This window comes from Olea europaea, unplaced genomic scaffold (genome assembly GCF_002742605.1).
Source record: "Olea europaea var. sylvestris unplaced genomic scaffold, O_europaea_v1 scaffold1435, whole genome shotgun sequence".
Lineage (NCBI taxonomy): Eukaryota > Viridiplantae > Streptophyta > Magnoliopsida > Lamiales > Oleaceae > Olea > Olea europaea.
In genome coordinates, this window is record NW_019231887.1 from 313,329 (window position 1) to 323,082 (window position 9,754).

At 40.7% G+C, this 9,754-nt stretch overlaps 2 protein-coding genes and 1 long non-coding RNA gene across 3 annotated transcripts; 2 read left to right on the forward strand and 1 right to left on the reverse strand.

Moving 5' to 3' along the window:
• Positions 1 to 1,753: 1,753 nt before the first annotated feature.
• On the reverse strand, positions 1,754 to 3,149 carry LOC111375996. The gene is made up of 4 exons (XR_002699393.1): positions 3,009 to 3,149; positions 2,802 to 2,845; positions 2,414 to 2,438; positions 1,754 to 1,789 (listed from the first exon to the last, which is right to left on the reverse strand). It is a non-coding gene; the product is annotated as an uncharacterized LOC111375996 (long non-coding RNA).
• A 2,335-nt stretch (positions 3,150 to 5,484) lies between these two features.
• Positions 5,485 to 6,339, forward strand: LOC111375963. Its single transcript, XM_022998886.1, has one exon. The coding sequence runs from the start codon at positions 5,485 to 5,487 to the stop codon at positions 6,337 to 6,339; it is 855 nt and encodes a 284-aa protein (XP_022854654.1).
• Positions 6,340 to 7,070: 731 nt separating this feature from the next.
• Positions 7,071 to 8,581, forward strand: LOC111375964. The gene is made up of 3 exons (XM_022998887.1): positions 7,071 to 7,327; positions 7,379 to 7,489; positions 7,606 to 8,581. Exons 1-3 carry the CDS (start codon positions 7,071 to 7,073, stop codon positions 8,579 to 8,581), a joined length of 1,344 nt encoding a protein of 447 aa, XP_022854655.1.
• Positions 8,582 to 9,754: the final 1,173 nt, after the last annotated feature.

Sequence of the window (9,754 nt, forward strand, 5' to 3'; positions counted from 1 at the left end):
TCTTCGTAAGGGTCTCCTGATGATGGTCACTGACTTCAGTCAACGTATCTTCGAGGACCACAAGGAACGTGAGCATTCTTCAAAATTTATGAGAGGAAATATACTTTCAAGGGAGACAGGTGTGCACATACGCAGGGGGCTAGGTCCGACCTTATAGTATAAATAGTTTATAGTCTGTTTTTATCTTAGCATTTATGACTTTTAATGTACTTGAGAAGTTATGGTCTTCAATTCTGTGCCAAACACTTAAGGTCACAGCTACCTAAATAACTTCACTGCTATTTTTTTCCATGGTATTAGCAGTGGGAATGAATCGGTTTTAACATTTCAATGTTGGCACATCAGAACAACTTAAGGTGGTTATTCCAGCAATTTTTTTTTTTTATTTTTTGGTAAAAATGCACATAATCCTACCTGCCACACAAGTTATTAATCCTTCTTGAGAGTCATAATCACCTTTTTAGGGGCCTAATGCTTTTGAGCACTTATTAGATATTTGGATTATGCAAACACGATTAGATATGTACTTGATAAACATGTTTAGTGCACAATGTTTGTTGTCAGTGCAGTTTTTTCTTCATTGATAGGTCCATCCTTCTAAAAAGAAATATATTGGTATACAGTTCACCAAATAAAACTTACACCTAAATAGCAAATCAACATCGTACCCAAAATGTACCCTGCAATCATATTTGACACAAATCTTGAAGCAGCTAAGCTAGCCAGAGCTATACGAGTTCTAATGCTAATTTCCTAACCACAAACCCAGTAACCATCTAAATTTTGTCTCACCTGACTTACCCAAAATCAAAACTCAATACAATATAAATAAGTGCAACTATCCGAATCCTATTTTTCATCTAATCCATAAGGTAAATGTTTAATTTTTTATTTTTAGTACGCTTGCGTATTTTAATCCCTTGTAACGTGAGCAAGCAAGTGTATTAAGTTTTATTCTATAATCTAATTCATCATATATTCCAAACTAAGATAAACTGAAAAAGCATGCAGCCGGGCTCTTAATATATCTCAACAGACAGAGCAATTGGATCTAGATCACCATCTACCCTATTTCTTAAATTTCTAGAGCCAACTAATAGACATAAGATTGTTAGAAATTGGTGAAAAAAATAATCTGACAACCAATGGACAAGAAAACTGAGCACATAAAAACCAAGCTGAAAGAAAACCTTTACAGCAGTTAGCAAGATTTTAGTAATCAATTCATCTTAAATCAGTTGAATAGAAAGTATAGCTTCATAACTCACAACGGCTCAAAAGTTCAAGTCTATCCAATACATACTGGGCTAATAAAAAAGGCTTATGTAGTTCTCATCAACCTCATGAATATGCGAGTAGAAGAACTTCAAAATGAAAACCATCAGCTAACTCTTCCAGAATCAGAAGTAGATCCATATTTTCCTCTAGTAACCACTACCTGCATCAAATGAAGGCACTTAGTATGCTATAAAAGTAGCACTGTATGGTACAACATAAAATGATAATGAGGAATGATTCTAAAGCTCAACTGCTATACAGTATACCTAAATCATTGCTCTATCAAAAAACAAAAAGCCTGTTTTCCAAAGATCAAATATAAAAATGTGTCTGTTAAAACCATTATAATAAGGAATAATTCTGAAGCTCAACATGCTTCAGTATACCTAAATCATTGCTCTATCAAGAAACAAAAACCCGTTTTCCGAAGATCAACAAATGTATAAATGTGCGTTAAACCAGGATATTTTCCTCCAGGACCAGTGTTGAACTCCTCTTCTTCGTTCTTAGTCTGTCAATAAAAAGCTTTGCGTAAGCAAATCTAAGTCCAAAAGAATTAAGAGCAAAAAAAAAATTACATGGAATCAAAATTAAAAAGGCAAATTAAGAATGAGAAGATTCATCAACCTTCATATAGAAATGAGAAACTCATGCGTCCATGATGCTAACAAATGGATGTTAGAATCAAATCAAAGTCTATAAAAATAAATTGAAAGTTGAAAACAGGAACAAGCAGCCGCATTAAAACCAAAGAGCAAAAATATAAAAAATTTACAATTGGATTTTATCAAGTGCCTAACTATTAGAACTACCATAATTGACAGGAAATCAATTTGATGTGTGCCAAGAAATGTCACCAGTTCTGACATGGTGCATCTAGCGTAGCAGATAGCATGTGCCCACTAACAAAAATAGCAGTGAATAGGGAAATAAGCATTTGTGTTAGTCTCGTCAGCTAACGAATTCTAAAATGGTATTCGTGCTTCATCACTAACTGGGAAAAAACAATACATGAACAAGCAGCCCAGCATTTAAAGCATGAATTTATATATCATCATAGTTATAGCAAGCCAAATTTCGTAACTAAAAATATCTAAAGAACAGAAGAAAAGAAAAAGAGCAAGATAAATCTTACAGGAGCATCCTCTTCCATTGGCCTACTGCAAATACATGGAAACCAAAAAAATATCAGTAATCACAGCCAAATTATAAGAAAAACAGCAAGAACTACAGAAACACCAAAAGAGTTGATAAACTCCAGTCCCAGTTAGAAGTAATCAATAATTTATTCTCTTATCGCCAAGCTGCAAAAATTAATTTGGACGTTTTACATCAACCTCAAAAAGTGAACATAAAATATCTAACAACCTATCAATTTCGAAAATAAAGACTGAAAGTACCAAAATTTTGGAACGCTCATAACAAGTCACTGGAGTCCGATAAATTCAACCAAGGATTTTACTTACAAACGAAAACCAAAATCGTTTACATTTAAAATTAAAGCAAAGTTCCTGTTAACTGACCTCATCTTCGATTGGTTTCAAGAATTCCAGATCAACCAAAAAAACTGCAACAAGAACAACGATAGCCTTATTTTCGAGAGAGAAAAAAAAAAGGAAAATACGGTTTAAAAAAGGAGAAATCTTAGTATAATAAATAAACAAATGAACATTCCGAACGCATACCGAAGCAAGAGGAAATCGAAAAGGATGAAGAAATGGAGAACTTACCAGTCGAGGTTTTACGTACTAGGGTTTTGGTGAAGTCCCAATTCCTTCAAAATTCAAAGGCTAGTTAGACAGGCTCTAGAACCGGAGACAAAAATACCTATATTGACGCGAGACTATTAAAGTTACGGTTAATTTATTTTATGGTTTGTTATTATTTTTAATTCACGTTCACAAAATAAAATATTTTATACATTTTTCTGCTTTCTAATCCTATGTTGTTCTAAAAATACTATTTAAAACTCATTTTCTCTCCAATGATTAAAGTGAATCAAACATGCACTAAAATCGTGTGAGAAAATTATAAGGTAAATTATTTCAAGGTTTCCAATCATTCATAAGGTGGTAGTCATAGCTCAAATCTTTCATTTGTAGCATTTATTTCTTCAACCTTTTAACACTTACAAAACCCCCCATCAACGAAAATATCTATTTGAATGTTAAATGACTACATGATAGTAAGTATAACTAAAACGGTAAAATTTTTGAAAAAAAAAATCTCTACTCCATAAATTAAATAATTGCGATTGTTCAACTTATATAAAACTATGCCTTTTTGAATAATTTCAACTTTTTAGGCACCATGTGTTTGTCATGTGATCATTTAACGTCTAAAAAAGAATTTTTCTGTCAGATGGGGATGCCAATATGCACGATGTTAAAAGGTTGGGACAATTGGTGCTACAAATAGAAGATTGGGGATGTGAATATAACACTTGTGAAAGATTAGGGACTGATAGCGACATTTCCAGCAGCCCGATCACAAAATTATCCCAACGACTATTTTCGATGAACTTATAACTCCAACTATGGAGTCCTCGAGCATGTGGTGGCCTCAAGACATTATGCTCGACCACATCCTGCATGGCTGCTTCGCATATTGTAATACTTGTCCTCGAGCATCAGCAGTCTTCGAGCATATGCTCCCCTTATAACCTACGATTGTTGACCCTTTAGAATTCCTACGCAATTAGGACTCTAACTCAACCATATATTTGGCTCCTGCAAGGATTCTATCCCACATATAATTATGGAATTTGACCAATTCCTTAACTATTCAGGATTCCAACAGATAAGGACATCCAGCTAGTTGAGTCTCACTAGGAGAATGTCGCTTACTACTATAAATACATACAGAACCTTGATCCATTATTCAGGTACATTTTTCATTATTCTCCAACATATAGCATCACGCATATAATTCCCTTTCTGACTTAAGCATCGGAGGGGTGACGAGAACACACCTCGTTACTTTTGTTTCAGGTACCGGAAGACTACGATCGTGATCAACCTGAATCATCAAGCTCGGAAAATCTGCAGGTACGAATTTTGGTAGCATCATTGGCACCGTCTGTGGGAAACGCTACCAAAAGTCATGGTTAACACGCGATCAGGTCTTCCTCCTGCAAGCTCATCCACTTCCATCCATCATCCTGCCGAAGATCAACCGGCTCCTCATGAAGAATCCTCGGGAGTGCCCACACCTCTGCCAGCAGTTATTACAATCGAAGCCTTTGAAGAGCTTCGTCAGTAGGTGGCCACCCTCACGCAACAGTTAAATCAAAGAAATTCACATCCCTGGCCAGTGCAGGTGGAGCATGGCGGTTTTATGGCTGATGCTCGAGCACGACCACCAAACCCAGCAAATGGCGGAGTTGGAACCTCGAGCATTCATAATATGGCCTCAAGCTCGAGATCGGTCGCCATGAATTCCAGTGAAATTGTCTGGATCATTCAAGAAGGAATTATAGCTGGCCTGCAACGTAATGCTCGGGGGCCAACAGGCTTCACCCCTAACACTCCATTCACGCCAAAGATATTGACATATCCCTTGCCCGACATATTCAAGTATCATCGCATTAAAGAGTATGATGGGACTACCGACCCCATCAACCATCTCAATGTATACACTGATGTCATGAACTTGCAAGTTGTGCCGAATCAGTTTATGTGCAAAGCCTTTCCACAAACGCTGACTAATGCTGCAAAATTGGTTCTCGACATTGGAGCCCCACTCCATAGCCTCATTCTCAGATTTGGCTGATAAGTTCTCAGACTTCTTTGCAAGTAGCAAGCGAATTAGGAAGACCGCGGCCTCTCTCATGCAACTTCGCCAGGGACCAACCGAAACCCTGCGAGGATTTATGACAAGGTTCAACAAGGAAAGGCTTCAAATACTCGACCTCCACATCACAGCAGCTGTCTCTGTCCTCACTTACGCCATAAGATGTGAAGCTTTCAAGATGTCTTTATCAAAGACCCCGCCGCAGACAGTGACCGAGCTCCTCACCCAAGCTGAAAAATACATCAATATGGAAGAAACACTAAATCCAAGGAGACCTGGTCCTTTTCATGAAAAGACCGAGGACAAAAGGCAACATGATCCCGTCCCTAGGCATGAGTTCCTCGGGATAAGCGCAGGAACGAGGTGCCATCAGCACCTCTCACTCGGTTGAACACGTTTAAGACAAACATTTTGATGGAAGTTAAGGATATGAAAGAATTAAAGTGGTCTTCAAGGATGAAGTTGCCCCTTGACACAAGAGATAGGAGCAAGTATTGCGAATTTCACCGGGATCATGAGCATACTACAGAGGACTATCATGCTTTACAGCGAGAAATTGAAGCCCTTATCAAAAGAGGATTTTTAAAGAATTACATTGGTCATGATAAACGGCCAAGGAATGACCTGGACAATCGGAAAGAGCCTGGGGCTGGAAGCAGTGCTCAACCTACTGTCGGAACCATTAATATTATTGTTGGGGGCATAGCATCCGATGGAGACACAAGTAGTGGGCGGAAGAAGTATACCCGCCAACATGCTCATACCACAAGAGAATCCAGTGATGAAGTTAAAGACATCACTTTTGGTGCAAGAGATTTGGAAGGAATATCATATCCTCATAACGATGCCTTGGTCGTTTCTGCGGTTGTGGCTAACTTCGAAGTAAGGAGGATTCTGGTTGATAATGGGAGTGCCGCAAACATACTGTCGCAGGAGGCTTTCGCCAAAATGGGAATCTCTCCCAAGCAGCTCAAAGCAGTAAAAACTCCCCTACAAGGATTTGGTGGTGGAATCATTATCCCTGAACGCATCGTCGAGCTCCCACTTACATTAGGAGCTGGTAGTACACAAGTGACGGAGATCACACCATTCCAAGTGGTTAACACCCCAATGGCCTACGACATCGTTCTGGGAAGACCGCTACTGAACAAGATCCAGGCTATTGTGTCAACTTTTCACCTCGCCATGGAGTTCCCGACAGGTCATGGCATCGGAGTAGTTCGAGGAGACCAAACGGCGGCTAGACAGTGCTATGTTACAAGCATCTGAGGCATGAGTGCTGACGTCATGCAACTCGTAGACCTCAAGCTCGAGCCAAGGGGTAGATTGGCCCCCGTTGAGGAATTAGAAGTGGTTGAGCTCGAGCACGGAAAAATCGTTACTATTGGTCGGGATCTAAAGGCCAATTTTCGGGAGGAAGTCATTAGTTTTTTGTCTCGTAACATTGATGTTTTTGCATGGAAGGTGGGGGATATGCCAGGGATAGACCCATAAGTAGCTGTCCATAAACTTAATATCAGCCCAGGGGCCAAACCTGTTAAGCAAAGGAAGAGACAATTTGCACCGGAAAGACATGTGATCATTCAGGAAGTCGGCAAATTGTTGGGGGCGGGGTTCATAAGGGAAGTCCAATACCCCGATTGGCTCGCTAATATTGTTCTGGTAAAAAAGACCAGCGGTAAGTGGAGGGTCTGCATTGACTTCACATATCTGAATAAGGCATGCCCAAAGGACAGCTACCCGCTACCTAGGATCGATAATCTTGTGGATAGCACATCCGGACATAAGCTGTACAGCTTCTTAGATGCATTCTCAGGATATCATCAAATCCTCATGGCCAAAGAAGACCAAGAGAAGACTTCATTCATGGTTGATTCAGCCATATATTGCTATAGGGTGATGCCATTTGGGTTGAAAAATGCTGGGCACCATATCAGAGGCTCATCAACAAAGTCTTCGCCGATTTGATAGGGAAGAACATCGAGGCCTATGTGGATGACATGGTTGTAAAAAGTAAGAAGGTGGAGGAACATATATCCGACCTTGAGAAGGTGTTCGCCACCCTAAGAAAATATAAGATGAAGCTCAACCCAGAGAAGTGTGTATTTGGCGTAGCTTCAGGAAAGTTTCTAGGTTTCATGATCACTTATCGGGGGATTGAGGCTGACCCCGACAAAATTCAGGCTCTAGCAGCAATGGAATCACCAAGGACCAAGAAAGAGGTTCAAAAGTTGACAGGCAGGGCTGCCTTAAATAGGTTCATGTCCTGAGCAGTAGACAGGTGCTTCCCCTTCTTCAAAACCCTCAGGGGTAATCATTACTTTGAATGGAATGAGGAGTGTGAGAAGGCTTTTCAAGAGCTCAAGCAGACATTGGAATCTCCTCCTATCCTCACCAAACCCGAGCCTGGAGATACTCTGTATTTGTACTGAGCCGTATCTCAGAATGCAGTGAGTGGTGTCTTGATGAAAGAGGTTAACAGGGGCAGCAACCCATTTATTACGTAAGCAAAGTCTTACTTGATGCAGAAACAAGATACACATTGGCAGAGCAACTTGCCCTTGCACTGATAGTAGCATCACGAAAACTTCGGCAATATTTCCAGTCACATCCTATTATTGTGCTTACCAATCAGCCTCTAAAACACATTCTTCAGAAACCAGACGTCTCAGGAAGATTATTAAGGTGGGCAATTGAACTCGGAGAATTTGACATAGAGTTCAAGCCCCATCCATCTATCAAAGGTCAGGCATTAGCTGACTTCATTGCAGAACTCACTCCAAGGCCTCGGGGGCCAGATAGTAGCTCGAGCTTGAGCATAACTGCGTGGGAAATTTTCGTAGATGGAGCATCGAACTCCTCGAGCTCGGGCACAGGGGTCATCATCATAAGTCCGGGCATGCTCATAAACATTCAGTGTGCACTAAGGTTCGAATTTGAGGCGACCAATAATGAAGTTGAGTATGAGGCCGTCATCATAGCTATGGAACTCGCCATAAATCTCGAGCTTGAAAATATCAAAATTTATAGTGATTCCCAGTTGGTGGTTGAGCAAATCGAAGGGACGTTCGATAGAAAGGATGAGAAGATGAGCTTCTACTGCTTGAAAGTGCATGATCTCCAGAGAAAATTCAAGAGTTGTGAAATTGTAAAAATTTCTCGGGTTGAGAATTGTAGGGCAGATGCCTTGTCAAGATTGGTGTTCATGGGAATAAATGGGCTTGATGGGACAGTCCATGTCAGAATTGTAACTGAGTCAAGCATCAATCAGACTGTAGGCATCATGGATATTGATAATGAGCCATCATGGATGGATCCAATAGTGGACTTCATAAAACATGGCAGTCTTCCAACAAATCTTCGAGCAGCGAGAAGCATCCGGTCCAAAGCTCCGAGGTATTGCATGATTGAAGGTGTTTTATTTCACAGGAGCCTCACACTTTCGTACCTCAGATGCCTTAGGCCTTCCGAATCATCCCAGGCCCTAGAAGAAGTTCATGAAGGTGTATGAGGGAACCATCAAGGAGCTCGGGCTTTAGCCTTCAAGCTCATAAGGTATGGATATTATTGGCCAACCATGAAGAAAGACGCCCAGGAATATGTCAAAAAGTGTGACAAGTGCCAAAGATTTGGCAATGTTATCCACCCTCCCGCAGAAGACCTCAATAGCATTAGTTGCATAGCCCCATTTGAGCAGTGGGGAATTGACATCCTTGGTCCCTTTCCAATAAGTAGGGGACAATTGAAGTTTGTGGCTGTAGCTGTAGAGTATTTCACTAAGTGGGTAGAGGCTGAACCTTTAGCAACAATTTCAGAGCCGAAGTTAAGAAGTTTCATTTGGAGATCCATCATATGCAGGTTCGGGATATCGAAAGTCCTCATAATTGATAATGACAGGCAGTTTGACAATGCACAATTTAAAATCTTTTGTACCGACCTAGGTGTTGATCACAGTTTGACGTCGGTTTCCCATCCTCAAAGTAATGGTTTCGCCGAAGTGACCAATCGGATTATATTGCAAGACCTCCGTACAAGGATCGACGATGCAAGAGGTTCCTGGTCTGACGAGTTGCCTTCCATACTTTGGACGTATAGAACGTCACACAAAATTGCTACAGGGGAAACCCCCTTCATGTTGGCTTTTAGAATTGAGGCCACCATCCCTGTTGAAGTCAGGTTGCCCAGCCAAAGGAGGCTCGAGCCCGAAGATGCAGGGCGCACAACTGAACACCTCGACCTCTTGGAAGAAGTTCGTGATTGGGCAGCTTTAAAAATGGCCTCCTACCAGGATAAAATAGCAAAGTACTTCAATAAAAAAGTAAGGACACAGAGATTTAGAGCCAGAGACCTTGTGTTAAGAAGGGCTGAAACAGCAGGTCATGCCCCGGGCAAGCTAGGACCAGTTTGGAAAGGGCCCTTCGAAGTCATACGACAGCTCCAAGGAGGCACATACAGTTTAAGGAAAGGCCGCTTCAAGACCATGGAACGCAGAGAATTTAAAGATATATTACAAGTAACTTGGTCTTCCAGTTATCGGTAGTCAGGCCTGCGTATCAAGGTTCACGTTTTCACTTGTTAGGCCTGCGTGCCAAGGTTCACGTTTTTAGTTGTCAGGCTTGCGTGCCAAGTCTGTTTTTGAAGTATAATAAGAATCAAGCAATTCGTCAAAATATGATCTAGCTAC

Excerpts from the sequence above, each read along its gene's own strand:
- LOC111375963 (XM_022998886.1), top strand. The coding sequence starts at position 5,485 with ATGGAAGTTAAGGATATGAAAGAATTAAAGTGGTCTTCAAGGATGAAG.
- LOC111375964 (XM_022998887.1), top strand. The coding sequence starts at position 7,071 with ATGGTTGTAAAAAGTAAGAAGGTGGAGGAACATATATCCGACCTTGAG. Across the intron at positions 7,328-7,378 it reads GGCAGGGCTGCCTTAAATAG|GGGTAATCATTACTTTGAAT; the intron begins GTTCATGTCCTG and ends CAAAACCCTCAG. Across the intron at positions 7,490-7,605 it reads CCCGAGCCTGGAGATACTCT|ATACACATTGGCAGAGCAAC; the intron begins GTATTTGTACTG and ends TGCAGAAACAAG.